Consider the following 18,779-nt stretch of genomic DNA (forward strand, 5'->3'; position numbering starts at 1 on the left):
TGGAATAATTACTTTTAAAAAACCTTGATCCTTCTGAAAAAATAGGATTGAAGTTCTGCTACAGTTATCCCTGACAGTATACCAAAAATCCACCAGCTCGCTCTGCTTCCTTCCCTACATATGCTTATGGGGGAACCCATATTCTTTATATTCATTCAGGACCTCTCCAGCCTGAAGTTAGGGCATTCAAACCTGCCAGCCAGCTATCTCAGACACTGAGGTGCCCATGGAGAGGGTTTAGGGAAGTCTTACACAGCTGCTCGTCCCCCACTGAGCTTAATGGATTCCTTTAGTGCAACACAAAGTACAGTTGTTTTTATCAAATCCTCAGAAACTTGCTTCAAGTGTCATTTTCACCTGAATATTATAACCTGAATGTTCTAAAATAGAAGGAAATAAAAGCAAAAGAGATGTCATTCTTTCCTCACTAACGTCGTAAGATACTGATGCTCTTTATTTATTGAGTGCTCTCACTCCAGCCTAGCAATCTCAACATCTTCATGAATATTTCTGTGCATATGGGATGAAGATCCCTGTACTTCTCTCCTTACTGCTGGGACCATGAAAATTGGTTTCCTTAGAGATGCTAGGCTACTGTAATTTGGCTATCAAGAAACCTGAGCAAGTCCATCTTGTCTATCTGCTCTCCTTGTAATCAACAGAAATCCAGTTTCAAGTAGCCAGGAATACCTTTGAGAAAGATTACTTATTAAATAACATGATTAATTCACAGCACAGTACATGTGTGGTAAGCCTTTTCCAAACACTTAAACCCATACAACCTCCCAGGAATAGTCACAGTAGGTGGAAGAAAGTGAACAACAGAACATTAACTCTGTTAAGTGAAACTTATCAGACCCACATTAAGAAGCAAAGAGAGAGCAAGACTCCTTCAGAATTTGATCAGTCCTGAATGGAGTCAGTTCAACACACCAACCTTAACATCTATACAAAAAATCCCAACAGGAACTAGGCTATAATACCTCAGAAAAGATGAAAATGTAGATGTCACAATAGGTGTTCTTGTTAAATAACAGGAGACAGGATCCTTACTTCACTTCAGCAAGCTAAGGCAGGGGTCAAGAGAGACAGCTTCTACTGAGGTACTACCTCCTGTGAGACAGCTGGCTTGTACAGCAAGCAATTCCTCCCTAATACTGGCCTAAGCAGTTATCAAATTACTCCTATTAACCATGGTCCTGATTCTTCCAGGCTGCCCACCGATGCCTGAACAATTTGACTATCACTCAGACCACCAGACAAGAACATGGGACCATGAGGAAAGAGTCAAGGGACTTCCTGCATTAGCCTGCAGCATTCACTGCCTTTTTTTATTTCACTGCTTCAGCTCTTCTGAAGAACGGGGTGGATTTCACCCAGTCACAACTTGATAACAAAAACAGAGCTGTAAAAGGAACTTTTAAGAACATTGCCTGCATTGGCATCATAGGTTCCCATGGCCTGCATTCCTTGTCTATGTTCAAGATTTCCTATCACTTCTCAAGAGTCCTTTGGGTTTAAATGGCTTTGATTGGTAAAAGCGGGACTGTCAGAAAAGGTTTAGCAACTAGGCAGTAAACGTTTCTGAGTTTCTTTTAACCACACAGAGTCAGTGTCAAAGCCTCAGTGACCATGCTGGCATTTTAATAGGAGCTGAAAGAACAGGTCTTGGAACCTTCGCTCCTTACAGCTCACATTAAATTAGTAATATACATTAAATGATTATCTTAGATAGCATTATTTAAACATAACCTCACAGGACATTTGCCTCAAGCAAACTGCAACAGAAAAGCCAAGAGATTACGTAGCTCATATATGCATGAGTGTACAGCATGTTTGCACATGTAAGTGTGCCCAAGCAAGTTCACAAGCTTCAACATTTTTTTTTGAAGCATATGGACACACAGGGCACAAGCCCAAACCCATTAAGAGTCCATACTGAAAAGCCAGCATTTTATAATTGACAGAGTCATTTCTGAACAGGCTGGAGACCTCCCATTTTCAGGCAACGAGCACATGACTAGTATTCTTAAAAATCAGAACCATCAGTTTTCCTGGGTCAGGCACACAAAAGTCTCAGGGATTTCATGAAATCTTGAGAAGTGCCTCAGGTTACCTCCACAGACGTTTGCCTTGCTTTATTTATTAGTGCCACGGTACACTAAATCTAGTTTGCAGTAATTAAATTTAACAGTTATGTATTGGTGTTAAGCAGCATAATGCAATACAGTCTACAACAGCAACTTGCACAAGTTCAGCTACAGTAGCAACTGGTGCAATAAAGCTGTCAAATAAAGCAATCCTTGTACATAGGATTGCATATAGAATTTAGTGACATACAGAGAAAGTACCTGCAATGTAGCCTCAGATGCAACAAGACCAAGTCCTCTAAAACAAGCCCAGAGAGAACATTCTACATAGAAAGGCAGCAAAGAAAACTATGTTCAGACTCTTCATTCTTTCAGAGTAACATAGGCATCACTTAACTGTCCTGGAAACTGGATTAAGTCTTAACCATCTGTAAGAAGGAATGGGACATCAAGTTCAAGACAGCAAGATAAAAGCAGGCTGAGAAATTCACTGACAACACATTTCCTCCTTCTAACCATTAGCAAGTTGGCCAGTTATGGTACTGCAGCACACAGTTAATGCAACAGTCTGATAACATTTGCATTAGAATATTTAAACACCAGGACAGAAAGTCCAGCAATCAAGCTTCATGACCAAACATTGGTACTCATTAAACATGGGAAGTCACCTCTAATTCAAGGACAAAATTCCTTCTGATTCAAAGGGACATTTTCAGGTTTGGCATCTCTCCAGCATCTGAACCTCAGTCCACTCTTAGTGGGCTGCTATATACACACCACCTAAGCCACAGGTATCAACAAACAGAGGTTGCACAAGGGCTGCTTTCTACAAGGGTCTTTAAGTCAGAATTCAGACAAGCATAGGTATAGAAACTGTAGTGTTCATATTTCATTTTAACAATGGAATTGCAGGATTTAGCCATGTTCTGTCTCTTGTGGCCAGTATGGCTCACCATCATTTGTTTCCTATTGAAAACATGGATAAACAAATAAGCAGCTTGAACTTACCACCACATGCACTGAGAATGAGTTAGGTTACACATGGAACTTTTCACCTGCTGGTTAATGCAATTGCAGTCAATGTTTGAAGAAATATAGTTTATGTCCTGCTAGATGAGTCATTCACTGACACACTAAGACACACAGCACATTTACAAGTATTTTCCTGAATTTTTTTTTTCTATTTTGTACCCAGATCTAGGCAGATTAACTGCAGTAAAAGCAGCAATAGACTAATAAACAGGAGCTACCTACTTTAAGGTAGCTACCTACTTTAAGGGCCCAATCAATGAATAACATGTGACTATCTAAGCAGAAGAAAAATACCTGGTGGTAGTCATACTGTAGGCAAAGGGTAGTATTTTAATGCCAGCTAGGATGACTCAAACATGCAAACACAGATATGAAACATCTTAAATTTTAGGTCACCTTAAAACACACTCCACACTTTTGAGCCTGTCAACACAGTTGCACACTGCACAATACTGATACAATAGCTGAATAACAATGAACAAAATATTTCAACAATGCGTTCAAGCAACTCCAAGCGAGAAAAATATGCCAGTCTTACCCAATAAGATATCAAGACAGCCATGAACAGTCATTAAATCTACATATTGAGCGATTTCAATAGAAACATGCATACTTCAGCATTCATATTATTGTTGGGAGTTCCTAAAATTGACTCCATGAGGAACTATACACTTAGCATGGCATTGGCAAACAAGGAATTTGTCCTAAGGGCTTTGTAAATGTTTCTTGCAACACTGGGTAACTAGTGAAATTATCTAGTCATTTAGCCACCAAGGTTAGAAAACTTGACTAAGAAAGAAAATACAACTCAAATGCAGCAATTGTAAAGCAAAGGAAGAAACAGATCCCATCTAACCAAACTATCTATAACCTACAAACAAGCAACTTTGATCTTACAATGTCAAAGTGCTTAAAAACAGGTTCTAAGCAGTTGGAAAAAACCTTTTCCAATGTATTTATGGAGATGTAAACTGAGGCACAACTTAACAGCTTGTCATATCTCAGAGAGTAGGCAGAAGAGGCAGAACAGAACAGAATCCAGGACCACAGGTGCTCAAATGCCACACAGTCCTCTCCATAGCAGTCCATTATGCCATGCCATAAAGTTAATGCTTTATACTGGCTATCCTTGAATATATAGGCTCTTCAGTTATTCCACATACTCTAAGTGAACTCTGTATTAGTGAAGACCGAAAAAAGCTCCAGGGACAGTAGGTTTCTGCCTGGCCCCTGCTTGCAACAGACTGGCTGCCATTCAAAACCTCCTTACCCCCATGTCATTTTCACTTCACAGTATTTTTTAACATTGAACTAGGAAAAAAATGTTTAATAATGAGCCCACAAGTCTCCACTAATCATTTTCACTTCAGCCTTTCCCCCCACTCCTGTGCTAGGTCATTGTGTGGGGTTAGTACACCCACTAAGCAGCTGGGTGAAGTTTTCAAATTTGTTTGCTATGGCTCCATAAACAGCCACTGCACATGAAAAGCTTTTGCCCACTTCCAAGTTAAATTGGGTAGTAATCAACAGATCAGTTTTATGCATGCCCATGTCCCTTATGACAAGCTTAATAGATGAGAGACATTTATAAGATACAAGCTGTTTCTTTGCCTTCTCTGGTTTGATACAAATCTTTCCTTTCCCTTAGGGTCACAGAAAATCTTACCCAGCTGTTAAACACTGCTGCTAACAAACTGGTGACTACTGTGAGAGAGCAGAAGTGAAGATAGCAGGGATGTGGAAATAATACATAGTGACCATTTCCACATGGAAATGACCTGCTGGTTTCTCCTCTCCCTTTCTCTAAGGCTGAATAAACGAGAAGTACAAGAGCCAGACGGTGGCTTGGGACTTGCAGTTTCAGCACAGCATATATACCTCAGCACAGGTATTGCTAGGTTTCCCTGCCTACTATATACAGCAGCTTCAAGTTCACTGCTAAGCACTCATAAGCATACTTACAGGAAAACTCACAAAGCATTTCTTCCCTCCCTGTGATTTTTTTTAAGATACTTCTTTTCTAAGTCAGCATTTCTAAATAATCTCTTCTTCCAATATTGAGAGAAAAATCTTGTTTGCTAACCAAAACATGTTACATTCTGTTAACCAAGCCAAAGGACTTACTTTTCTACAGGCAGCTAGCAGTACTGTGTCATACAAACTGCATCCTATGATGGAAGTAGTCAAGAATGTAAGCTTCAGTCTAGTTGTTTATTAGCAGAAGAGAGTTTAAAAGGGCAGAAGTACTTGGACAGAAGTTACCTGAAAGCAATTCAGAAGCACATTATGGCTTGCTCTCCTGAAGCATATTATTATAAATTTGTTCAAAAGTAGCACTGATATTTATATTGAAAGTATCAAAATATTTGTTTAAAGCTGAGAAGAAAACAGTAAAGTCAAATGAGAAGTTCACCTTTTACCTTCAACAGTTTCATTTACAAAGGCTTAAACATTCATTCTTGGAGTAAAAAAGAAAAAATCTCCTTAATTTTTCTGCAGGTCGGACTTCGTCTCTACTAACCTTTACTGAGTACTTTGAAGAAGAAAATTTCTACAGAGTCAAGACAGTGCTCATGATGAGCTTTCTTATCTCCATTGGACTTAAAGACAGACACTCAAGTATAAAAAACTGCTGCAAGGAGTTTTGAAAATCTATTAATCAGTACCATAGTACTATATTTTGAAGGTCATTAAAAATTTCTGTCCTCCAGCATTGACATCTTATCTGTTCAGTTACAGTAAACAACATTATAGCTTTCTGTTGCTTCTAAGCATCTGAGCAAACTTCTGTGTTACGCTCACTTTCATCTATTCCTGAAAGAACTCTGAATTAACACAGTGTTTTGTACTGTGAAAACACTTAGCAAACAAACTTCCTATTTTTTGTTTCACAATGATGTTTGAAGGCTCTAGCTAAGTCACAGATTCCCTATGGCTAGTTGCTATACTGGCAACTACTGTGCTATATAAAAGTAGTACAGAAGAAAAAGGGAAAAAAAATGCAAAGGGGTAACATACTGAATATCACATAATAGGTCAGTGACTCAAATGTGCCAAGTTACTAAGCTATAGTTATTTCAAAGAAACAACTAGGAAGAAAAAAAGCAATTTTTAATTGGTGAGTCTAGTAAGAATTGTATATCTGTCTTTCCTCATGAAGAGCTTCAACAGTGCAAAAGCTTCTCCAGCAGAAAGCTACACCAACACAAAAAGCACCATCAGAACTAAACTATTGATGCTCAGAAATCACAAGCACTTTAGAAAGACACCAATTACCCAAGCCTCCCTAAGCTAAGGTTTAAGCAGACTAACAGCTAAGCAATCTCACTCAATCCTTTTCCAGCATATTTTTTTTCTTATGTTTACCTATATTTTACTTAGAATAAAATTAAATTCACATATTGAAACTATTCTCCAACACATAAAAATTGTACTTACTTTAAAAGTATAAAACAGAAAGAAGGTCCTCTCAGAGATACTCTTTAAAAGCTAACACCCCTACTACCTACTAGCAGAAACTCAGGTTATCTTGATAAACTGAAAGCTTCCCTAGTTTTCTAGGTCTTACTATATTCTACTAACTATTATTTACTTCCTTAACTGTGTTTATAGAAGATTTAAATACTACACATAAATTTATCATAAGGTAGATCTTGCACCCTTACATATTTGGTATTTACTAGTTCAAGCAGGTCAGTAACGTAAAATCAAGTCTTTTTTACTTTTTACTTCAAACAAAAACAAACAAAGAAGCAACTTGCCTATTAAAAGTATTCTTTAGTTAAGAAAAAACTTATACTAAAATATAAAAAGACATATGGTTTTTGCTTACCTTACAGTAAAAGCAACAACTTATCTTCTTTTTCATAGCAATTACTTTCACATACAAACTTCTTCTTAGCTAGTTCGTTCAGCTTTTCCTCAACATTTTCTATCACCATCCATTACACATATATTAAAAAATACATTTAAAAAAATTTAAAATCCTTCAAGCTTACAGACTATTAAATTTATTTCTATCATAATTTCTCTACTGAAAAAAACAACCACCCTTCTCTCCTGCTTTTTAACTTGTGTTCCCGACCCTCCCTGTTTAATCTCATATGCTCCACACCTGTGTTCTGGCCGTCCCTGTGTAATCTCATATGCTTCATACCTGGGATTCATAGATAAGCTTTACTTGCCAATTTTCCAATCTCACAGCTGGGAAATTAAAGCATGGTGTTTCATTGGCAGTTTTTTCAGAGGAAACAGAATAAAATCCAGCATTCTTGGGTGTGTTGGTGGTTTTTTTTTTTGGTTGTTTCTGTTAGAAGGGGACTGCATTCTGAAGGTAAGGGGAGGTGGTTGTTTGCTTATGAGGTTTCTGTGTTTTGTTAGACTGCTAATAATGTTTTAGTTGAGGGGATGTTTTGTTTCTCAGGAAAGTTCTGTTAATGCTTTGCTTGAAAATAAAAGTCTTGTGTTATAAAAACATTTAAAGCTTTTGGTGTTAATGAAAGTGTAACTTTGTAGGTTTCCACCTGGTTTGCCTTCTACTGTAAAATCAATAGTATAATGCAGGTAGTTAACATTGTGCTCAGTTTTTAGCTATTTTAAGAACTTAAATTTAATAAAAAATAAAAATGCTGTATAAGGAACTGGGCAAAGTATAAATGCAGAGTACAGTTACAGGGTTATATAGAAAATAAGAGCATCCAAAATGTAATAAGGGTATATCCCTGTAGAACAAACATAGAAAGAAATGGAGTAATAAGCTGTGTGGACTGAGGCACTTCAAACTAGAGCTTTAAGGAGCTTTTTGGTTGGTTGATTTTTTCTCAGAGATACATTTACTGACACTGTGAGTGCTAAGGCTTTTTGAAGTGAGACTTTTTAGTAATACTAAATGACTAATAGTGCTTTTTATGATTAATTATTGAAGCCTACTTGAGAGATGAGAGCTTCTTAAACAACAACTGGTTTATAAGTCAATATCTGAGTTCTGATCTAGCATAAAGTAACCTTTCCACCAGTGGCTTATTGTGAAAAGAAATCTGTGTGAAGGGTTTTATTTTCTACTCTAAGTCTGTTTTGATTTTTTGTGTCCAGAGACTAGTGTGTGTGGTTTGTGTTTTCTTTGTTAGAGTATTTTTTTGTGCTTTTTTTAAGTTGTCAAGCCAAAAGCTGAACAGAACATGGTTTTGCTCAAGAGATTCCAAGTGCTCATCTGCCTCTCCTGGTGGATGAACCCTGTTCTTCTACTGGCTGTAGCAATAAGCTGCTTAAATGACTTAAACTGTGTGAGGTAAGTTTGTATTGGGAGTCTCAAAGAACAGATTTAATAATGAATTGCCACAGGAGGGTGGCTGAGTAGCAGTAGTCTGTGCTACTGCTATGTAATAATACTTCTGGAGAAAATATGATTTCTGGATACATTTTGGGTGAATGGGGTGTTAGAGCTGCTGTTGCTGGGCATATGCAGCACCATTTAGTGTTGAGAAGATACTATGCAGTTCTGCAGCAATGGAGGGCAGCTACATCTCCAGTAGTTGTTTCCCTGGAGCAGGAAGAGCAAGGTGAAAAGAATAACCTGATTAAAAAAAAAAAGAATTAGTAGGGTTTAGAGAAAGGATCCCCCACACATGCTTCTACAAGTTGAGCTGCAGGAACAAGCTAACAAGTGCTGGGCAGCCTCTTGGGGCATGTGGATTTAAGAGATGGTGTTTTGCTGAAAGGGGTTACTCATGCAAATGTGAAAGGGGCTGATACTGAGACTGCACCAGGGAAGACCACCAAAAAGCTGGTCTGTGGCCTCTGAGGATTTCTGCAGGTGTTTGTATACAGCTATCTTAATCTGAACCTACCCCAGACTTAAAAGTCAGGGCCTGTCAACAGCAGTACAGGAACCCTGAAAACCTAAGTTTTAGGTTACAAAGGCTTTTTATGAAACCTTTTTCCTTAATGCTTGTGATACCAAACATCAGTTTCTCTATGTCACTATTCTCCCTGCTAAGAAGTGCATGATACATATCTCCCATGCTGTGCTAGCATTGTATAGGGAGGGACAGGTGAAAGCATTCACAAGCCTGCTAGAAGTATTTGCCCTTTCTGAAAAAATAATGTGCTGCAGATAGGACCTATACCCCAAACACAATCAGCAGATGTCTGGAGAGGATGTGCTGGTGCGAATGGCATGGGTGTCCTTATATGTACTTAGAGCAGCCCTTACTAGCCTCTCACTGAAACTGTTATGCAAACAAGTGAGATAACCTTGCCATAATAGGTATGAACACCAGAGGGAGAATCCCCACTGAGCCCCAAAGCATAACTTGCTCTTGAGGAGCTTCCTGAAGGGGCTGAATGCAGTGTGAGAACAGGCTGTGGGATGGCTTGTCTGAGATGATAAAGAGGAGATTTTGTATGCATGGCCTCCTCTTTCATTCTCCATATCCCCCTCCTCCTCTGTGTACATCCCTCAAACATCCTAGCTCTGTGGATTTCGGTGGAGGCTGGGCAGTGAGTGCTGGGTGACAACACTTCTCCCTGTCTTGGTTTCTGATGCATTGATTCTGTTAAAGCAGCATGCTGGGTATTTACAGCATAGCTCGGGACATCTTCTGTCAGACTCGTAATGCAGAGAGACAAGCTCAGTGCTGCTTGGCTTCTGGAGAGCTGGGGGAAGGGATTAAATGCACTTTTCTCCATTGATTTATGTCCTGCACTGAAAATCAATGATGTTATCTCAGACTCACTCAACTGTTTGAAAACCAACAGCCTGTTTGGTCAAGTGTGTGGGGAAAAGTTCTGAAGGACTCGGCTTTTACGATATGTGTAGATGGGATAGGTACAGTGGCTGTGTAGGAACTGTTACAGTCACCTCATAATGATTGCTTTTGTATCACCAGTCTGTATTAGTTGAATATGCTGTTTAAAACATTTTCTCACTGTTACAGAGAGAATAGCTGTTTTGGAGAGGAGGAGCCAAATGATTCTTTTGTTTCTGTCTGAGGCTGGGAGGGGCAAATGAAACTTTAATGAAACAGGGTGCAGAAGGATAATATTTATCCATGGTATTTCTCTCTGGGTCTACCTAAATCTATGGTTTGATTTTTTTCAGGGTAGCAGTGTTTCTTGTCTGCCATTAAATGCTTGAAAAGCTTGTACTGCAATGAAGAGCTAAGGTACTGAACTTCTATACAGCTTCTAAGCATAGCGCCCCTCATTGTGAAGTTCACAAACATTGCTGTATTTGTTTTCATCCCTGAAGAGGGAGAGCAGCATACTATCCCTGATTTTACAAGGGAGGTGTATAGAAACTGCATGTAGATGGGGTTACACAGGGAGTTAATGAGAGACCTGAAACTGAAGTCTGTGTTCTCAAACCACAGCCTTGGACATGGCCTGCTCTTTCTCTTAGGTCTTAGAAATACTTTCATAAGTGTTCTGAAGGGAAGGGATTTTTGCTCTGTCTTCCAAAGCTTTTCTTCAGCCCCACGCTGTGCAAGATGGGTAAATTTGTTTGATTTGAAATCAGCTGTGTATGATGGACATTTATTTGTGAGTATGCTTATTTTTTTTTGAAAAATATGCAGTTGTTGCTTATGTAGATGCACCTTAGCAGATTTAAACTAACTAGGTGGGGTCCTGGTATGTGTATAGCTGTGGCCAACACCCAGATGGGCACAGGGTATCCACCCAAATGCTTACTCAGCTTCTTGAATGGTTTTACAGCCACTGTAGAGTTTCAGATAGCCAGTATTACTCTGCTGTTAATACCCAAGTAGGCTAGCTCAAAGTGCTTTGCTTTTCTGAAAAGCAGATGTATCCTAGGGTGTATGGAGGTAAAGGTACAAGTGTGACCTGTATATATGTGAAGTGCAATAGAACAGAACACTTGTGTATATGCACACATGTAAAACATCACTGTTTCCATGGCCTTGCTGTGAGCAGCAGGATTTATACATGTTTTACTAAAGAATAAAAAGTTCTGTTCTGGCTGATTCAGCTCAGATGGTCAAAGCCATCTTCTGTGAACTCTATTCCCTACCACATTTGATCCTTCTTACAGAAACAGAGAGGTTTGTCTTCACTGCTGTGATGGCAGAAATGGAATGGAGTATCTGAGCTAGTTTTTAGAACCAGCTAACTGTGCTAGGGTGAAGCTGAAGATGGGCTGTAAAGGTCTCTTGGGCTGGCTTAAAATGGCCTTCAGAAGGGAGTTATAAGTTGCATCTCATAGCCGTCAGTAAATGTAGACAAACAATGTCTGCTTAATTTCGCTTTTTCCCTTGTCAGTGAAGCACAGATAAAATGCATAAATCAATTTTTAGGAATTTTTTCTGTCCTAGAAACTCAGAAAGAAAACCATGAAGCAAAGGGAGAAACTCTTCCTAAGACTAAAAGATGTAATTCTGTGATTTACTAGCTACAAAAGAGAATAAAGATAATGTATGTTTATCATTCTGAAGAGCATGTGTGCTTTTTTCCGAGAGTCTCTCTCTAGCCCTTGAGTGATGAATCTGATTTTTTTTTTTTCCATGCTGGATTTTTACTGCCTCCAAACTTAACTGTTTTGACACTAGAGAAATCCTCGTTTCTCCTCCAAAGGTAAATATATATATATTATTGCTAGAAATTAGCTCTACCTCACCCACATGACTGGTCTTCACTATTAATCCCAGCTGATGGCAGGGAGGGGCTCTTCTGGGAGGCAGCCATGTGGTGAACATTGAGCACAGTGTTTTCCCCTGCTTCTCTCCTTTTCAGACAAGCAAAATTGTTCTGTGCTGCCGTAGATGTAAACTCCTTGCTGCGCTGCCTCTGTCTCTTCTTTTCCAGAAACTCAAGGGCCTGAATTACCAGCTGCAGAGATCTAAAAGCTCTCACTGAATCTGGGTGGAATATGGACAAGGAGATGAATAGCAGAAGGGAAGAAAGAGTGAAGTTGGTTATTTTTCTGGCACATGGATGCAATTACACTCGGTGCATTCCAGAGGCGTTCCTTTGAATCCTGTGCAGGTCTGCCTGCTGTTCCTGGGAGAAAGGAAGAAAAAGGGAGGAAAAGTCCCTCTTACTTGGAGACGGAATGTCTGCACTTCCAATTCTCTTTTTAGGTATGTTTGCTTTTTGGTTCTGTTTAGTGTTTTTAATCAAACTTCCATGTGCCTTCTGTGCAAATGAAATTCATTTCTGATGTGCTAGAGAAAGGGATTTGTAAAGAAAAAACTTTTATGGAAAACTCCATTTTCAGTCTTGCTTGGGTTCTGATGCTTTTCTTGTAGCTTTATGTATTAACAGATTGATAGCCAGAGATTTTTTTTTAATATCTGGATTTGTTTTTTAGAAGTGGTGGTTAAGCAGACCGTATGCGGAACGTATGTTTCTCGTTTAAAGAGGGCAGTGCTTTTAAGCAATGAACTAGTGAGGAGCTTGAACCTCTTTGGCAAAACAAGGTGAACAAAATGTCTTTGTTTCAGGCATAGTGTCAAATTTGTTTAATTCTGTTTTGATTTGCTTGGGCATTTAACATTCAGATTTTAAAATAAAAAGGCTTTATTGTTTTCAGTTGATGCCTAAGATTAGAAACAGATGTGTTGAAGTGCAAAAGGGAGGAGTTGGGGGGGGGGGAAGGATGGGAGAAGAGAGATAAAGGGGGGAAGGCAAGAAATGGCAAGAAAGAAGGCTGCTGGAAGAAGGGGAAAGAAAAGAGGTAGAGGTTGACTGTTGAACAGGAGAGGAGCAGAGAATGGGAAAGAAGACATAAAAGGAAGGGGAGATTGAAGGCAGAAGGGCTGAAGAGAGCTGTTTGTTAAAAAGCCATAGCCTATGGAGAAAAGAGTTTGCAGCCCTGAGGTCTTTGAGGGGGCTTGTCTCCAAGACTGACTTGGAAGCAGTCTGGGTTTCTGCATCTCCAGAGGCACTGTAATGTGATGAGTGAGCTGCTGTCTCCATTCTGCTCACCAGATCATGCTGACAGGCAGACAGCTTTGAAATCTGTTGTGGCTGGGCAAAGGCTGCGATTCCTGGGTCCTCCTGTCCCCTGAGAACCTGCATGCAGGTGTGAAAAAGTGAGTTGGTATTTGATTCCCTGGCAAGAGTTGAGCCCCACAGGGTTCTGGACTGATGTGGCTGGGCACAGGTAGAATAGAGTTTTTGGACAGCTATAAAGAAATGTTGCAGGGGACAGCCCTGTTTCTTAAGTCTCAGAGGTATAGAACATGGACTAGCCGGATTTCTAGGTATCTGAAAGACAGGCAGCACTTGTAGAGCTGCTGAATAAATTGTAGAAAAGGTTTTTGCTCTAGGGATTGCTGTTAGCAAAGGTTTTGTCTGCAGAAGTGTGGCAGGGGGCTTGAACATGCTTCAGAATCTGCAGGGGAGTGCAGGCAGTGGTTTGTCCCTCCTGCACCTCTGCCTTGGCCGTTTGTGTCTCAATATGGTGAAGACAGTGTTTAAAGACAACTCCAGGAGATGAGGCAGCAAGGTTAGAATGAACAGATAAGCTTCTGCCAGAGGTGTCTGGGCTGGGTCAGCCCTGCAGAAATGGCCAGGAAAGCTGCTCTGTGGAAACTAGGAGACAAAGGTAGGTTGCTTTACCTCACTGACAGGGACAAATGGGGACTGCAGTCTTTGATCAACCAACCCTATTCAGCTGCTGAATATTCCTGTATGTTGAAGTCTTGGAGCAAAAGGAGTAAGCTGTTGCCGGATGAAAGGTGCTCTTGGCTGTAATGTAATGACAATTTACCTTTGCATGACTAGTGCTGCTTTTATCTATAAAACAATGGGCTTTATCACTGTCTTATGTCTTTGGCACCTAGGCATCCCCATTATGCTAGTAACACATAAGCATAAAAGATGGTCACTGCCCTCAACAGCTTACACCCATGCCTCATGAGTCCAGTTTCTCAGCCTCTCTGTGGGAGTTGTCCAGGCACTGGTGAGGAGAGGATAAGTGGCTTCCCAAAGCTCACAGCAAAACCTGGAATGTTTTGTTTCCTAGTACTACATTAGTCACTGAGCTGCCCCTTGTCTTGCCCATGCTTTACCTGTCTTGTCAACAGATAATTTGGTCTTTCTGCTCTGTGTTCAGCTTCATTCACTGATACTGGAAGTGTGTTCCAGGGAAAAGGAAGGAAGTATTGTGATTCTCTGTTTCTAGATCATCCTGAAAACAAGGAGTCTGGGGAGTCTCGTTAGAGAAAGTCTAATTGCTTTTCTGCAGTAAAAAGGTATAAAGTGCCAATGATGGCTTGCTTTTCTTGCTGATGACATGAAAGTTTAGAGAAGCTAAGCAAATGTGAAATAAAGGTTGCCTGGTTTGGGTTTTCATTATTAAACATACTAATAGCAAGTCTAATCTATATAGTCCTTGTCTTTTACACTGTTTAGCTCTGGGGCAAGTGAATGGCTGTGTGAGGAGACTGGAAATGGGAGCCAATTAGTTTTAAGGGGACCTTTAAAACAAGACAAGATGAAAGGCTTTTCTAAGTGTGGGCAAGAGCATGACTGCTTACTTCCCTAATAAAGGCTAGGCAAATGAAGCTGGAAGGTGATGCATGCTGATGTGTGTGCCTATATGTAAGTGTTAGGAACATCTGATTCTCATCTCAGTCCACAGCTGGTCAAAATTGTTTCAAACTCCTTGTGTAACACTGCACTCTTTAAAAATCAAAATGGAAATTTCCAAGGGAAATATCTGTGATTCTTCACTTCTGAGTGTAAAAATTTCATGAGAATGTTGCATTTCTCGGCCACTAAACTAGCAAATGCTTTCATTTAAATGTTCTACTAAATTGGTTTAAATTTTCAGGTGCTGGAAGTCTCCTTTGCCTTCTTTCACCCCCCTCCAAGTAAATTTTGAATACTTTTAATGAGCCTTCCATTAAATTAAAAGCTAATTTTCTTGTAATCAAATATTTTCACATGGGTAATACTTTTTTGACTGGCTTTGATACTGGCATTACACACTTTTTCTTTACTTGTTGGCTAGCGTATGTGCTCTGCCCTTCAGACACCGATGGATTCAAGATCCAAAGGAGGAGATGTGCCAAGACAAATCAGTCATTCAGCTTTCTGGTGTCCTGCTATTGGCAGTGAACCTTTATATTAGTGTTAGGGGTTGCTCACCACAATGCACATTTAGTCTGGCTTGTGATTGTCTGACAAAGCTGTGTTTAGTGTGTTAGGATTGGTATGTTATACAGGGGCGATGCTGCTAGAGTGGGTGCAACTGTAATGGTGAAAGTACCTCTTGTGCTGATGTAGCTGAGCTCTGCTCTCTACGCTGCGAGGTCAATGACTCTCTTGCAGCACTGTCCCAGGGGTATGCAGTTGCTGCATTGAACACCAAGACTCTGATTGTCTCACTGCACTGGGAAAAAGGTTATGGTGCAGATCCTTCCAGTGCCTGTTGGCATGAGCAATTGGGTCTGACAGCATGCATTTGCCTAGGTATTTGCCAGACTTCTAGCTTGAAAATCTGTGATGATATGGAAGCAGCTCTGCAGCATTCAGCGGTGGTAGGTCAGCCTGGGGCTGTGCTCTAGTATACTGACTCTGGCCTTCTCTCCTGCTTTAAGAGCACAGGCAACCTGCAGTATGCCCCATCACATCTCCTTGAGAGCCTTTTCTTGAAACCCTTGCAATGCTACATTCCAGCAAAGCCAAGAACCACGGCAATGTTATTTAAAAAAAAAGCACTCCTGCTCACTGTGAGGTTACTGGGATGTTTTACATTTTAATGGAATGCTTCTGCCTGGAACTAGTAAAAAAGGAAAGGAGACTATTTAAGCAACCTGAAAACTAAGCTGATGGGTCTTATATTTCTGCTGAGTTTCCAGGTATTTCCGAAATTTCTCAGGGACAACTAACAGTATATAACACACTTGTAACTTCCTAGTTTTCTCATGGCTCCTTCTGTTGCCTTTGTTTCATGGTGTACTTTGAAGCTTGGTGGGATAAGGATTTTGCCCCATGTTTTTAGAATACTTAAAAAACAAAGACTTGACTCAGGAGTGGAGTCCAAAAAGAAAAATCTGTAGCTGTGAAAAGGCATTTTGTGTGTGATTTCGCTGTGTGGATTTCACTTTCTCTGTGTCATTGGATTCTGAAGGAATACAGGTAATTTCTTGGTGTATTTAGATCAAAAGACTATTCTCCCAAGGACAGCTTCGTATAATTGACGACTCATTTGTCATGAAAACTCCAAAAGCAGTCAACAAAACATCAACTGTATGCAAGATTCAGCCTGTTATGGTAGTTTGAATTTAGTTCTAGGACAGGGCAAAGAGCCCTTCAGTAGAACACTACTCTAGGAATACCTGAGGAAAGGGAGCAGAGAAAAGCAGTGTATCCATTTGACATGCTGGGTGAATTCAAAGGAGCTAGACATAATTGAGTTGTTATCTGGTAGGATAATCAGGGTTAACACTCCTTGTGAGATGCTAAAATTCTTCTAAAGCCAGGGATGGCTTGCATCAAATGTTTTCTGTGGTCTGTTTTTCTCTAGAAACGGTCTGCTTTTCTCTAGCAGTGCTTTGGTTTATATGAAATAGTTTGGATTTTTAGCATTGAAAAAAGTTTATTTTGGGGGCTATTTTTATTCTTTCTGGTTTTTCTGTTTTGCCATGAGGAAGAAATGGAGAAAAAAGGTAATGTTTCAGAGTGAGGAAAAGCGGTATGCTGAAGTTGAAATTCTGAAGATGAATTCATTTTATGGGAAATTGAGCTGGGGGGCAAGTTTTCTGAATTTCCCATGGAAAACAACTGGTGTTTTGCCTTTGTGCCCACCCCGGACTTTGTCTCCTCCATGTAGAATTAGTGGTCTGTTTCTGTGGGGTACTCTGGCCCACTTCAGAAGGACACTTTGTGTGAGAGCAGCACAAGCTTCCCAGAAATGTCATTGCGCAAGTGGCTTGGAGATACCCTGGTGTTTATCCTCAGGATCACAACAAACGCCCCTGTTTTCCTCAAGGCAAATACAGTGCTTATAGGGAACTTAGCAGGTTTGCAATCTGGGATTTGTTTGAGTTTTTGGGAACTGCCTGAAAAGAGATGTAAACAGTCACTCTGATCAAAGCCTTGTGTGTATGTGAAAAAACTTGTGTAAGTGTGCTTGCTACAATATGCTAAATGATGGCAAGTGTGTGTTTAGTACCAATGACGTGGGGTGCTGCAAGCTGCTTTCTGTGCCTTTTCTCTTCAGAAATAGTCCCTGCAGCCTTAGTCAAACTATACCTTAGATTTCTAGCTAAATCAGTCCCCTGTGTCAGCCAAGGCACTAATCGTTGCTTGTGTATCTGGAATGTATTTTATACACTTGCAGAGAAAGCTTGGCTCATGTGCATGCACAATATTGTGCCTATCTTGCGTGCACTCGTGTTACAAAAGAGGCTACTTTGGGTGCAGTGGGAACTTGGCCGTGCCCTGTCTAAAAGATGAATGGGTCTTTTTTTCCCAAAGCTGTTTCTTCATCTGTTTTTAGAAATAGTTAGTTTACAGAAGCAGCCCAGCAAAAAGCCAAGGGTGAAGTCAGGTCATTGAGGTCTGTGAATAGATACTCAAATGACAGGATAGTGGAGGATGCAGAAATGGCTGTGCAGGAAGCAAAACAATGGAAAATGTGCAAAGTGATGAAAAGTCAAGTCAACAGAAATAAGGAGGGTGAATTTCTATCTTGGTCATGTTGTAGGCTCTCTTCTCCCTTCAGTCTGCTGCTTCAGTATTGCTGAGTGGAATAACAGCCCACCTCTGCCAGCCAGGGGTTCAAAAACATTGCCCAAAACATGCTTTTGCCTGGGCAGGATATGGAGAAGGTATATGCAGTAGTGACCGGGGGTTCTAGCAGTGGGTTAGCAACTGAGAACAAAGCTGGTCCTTTCTCCCAGAAGCTCACTAAGTACTAGAAAAAGCAACTGGGCAATGTGAGGAGGATGGGTACTGCCTTGCCTCAGCAAAGCACCCTTGCTAGGCTCTTCTCAAGCTGCTTTTTTGGTGCCTTGATTTCTTCCTGTGACTCATGAGGTAGCTCTATCTTTTCTTGGCAAAGAGGACTGAGCAATTGTAAGATGCATGGAAGGTGGTGAATGTGATAGATGATCATGAAACAAGTCCTGTCCTCATCTGCTCCTTGATTTTTCTCTAGGAAAGCATTTAGCAGTTTAAAAAGGCAAATCTTGTAACTCGGCATTTGTCTTAATGGGCCAGACCCAGACTCATGATGTCAGAACTGCTGTCCTACAAGAATCAATATACATTACAGTGTATTTTCAGCCTGTCTCTTCTCCTCTGTAGCTGACATCCATTTTTGTGGCTGGAAAATGAGTATGAAGCCTTAGTGTATGTGACTTGTTCCCAACTGATGAGGTAGAAAGGCTGAAGTTCAGCTTAGTGCCTGCAGTTTAATTGCCTTTGGTAGGAAAAGGTCAGTGAAAATTTTGTTGTGCTTATAATATGCATTGGCAGAAGAGAGGCTGCTCTCCTGGAAACAGTCTTTTGAAATGGAGCGTGCACAGTTAGAGGCAACTGGTGACCATGACGAGGCTGCATTTGGTCTACTGTAATGCTGCACTGCTGCTACTTTTGTAGCATGCTTCACAAAGTGAATGTGTCACACTTCTATAAAGCTCTGGGTAATTCATTTAGTACAGCAGGGCCATGTTGGGTAGAGCAGTA

General features: G+C 40.3%; 1 protein-coding gene across 1 annotated transcript in view; it reads left to right on the plus strand.

Moving 5' to 3' along the window:
- Positions 1-12,071: 12,071 nt before the first annotated feature.
- Positions 12,072-18,779, plus strand: part of CLMP (CXADR like cell adhesion molecule) — a 41,730-nt gene continuing 35,022 nt past the window's right edge. Inside the window, 2 exon segments of the mRNA XM_009488241.2 lie at positions 12,072-12,175; positions 12,177-12,217. Coding sequence (XP_009486516.2) covers positions 12,072-12,175; positions 12,177-12,217 — 145 coding nt within the window.

The sequence above is a fragment of the Pelecanus crispus genome, chromosome 19 (assembly GCF_030463565.1).
Source record: "Pelecanus crispus isolate bPelCri1 chromosome 19, bPelCri1.pri, whole genome shotgun sequence".
Classification (NCBI taxonomy): Eukaryota; Metazoa; Chordata; class Aves; order Pelecaniformes; family Pelecanidae; genus Pelecanus; species Pelecanus crispus.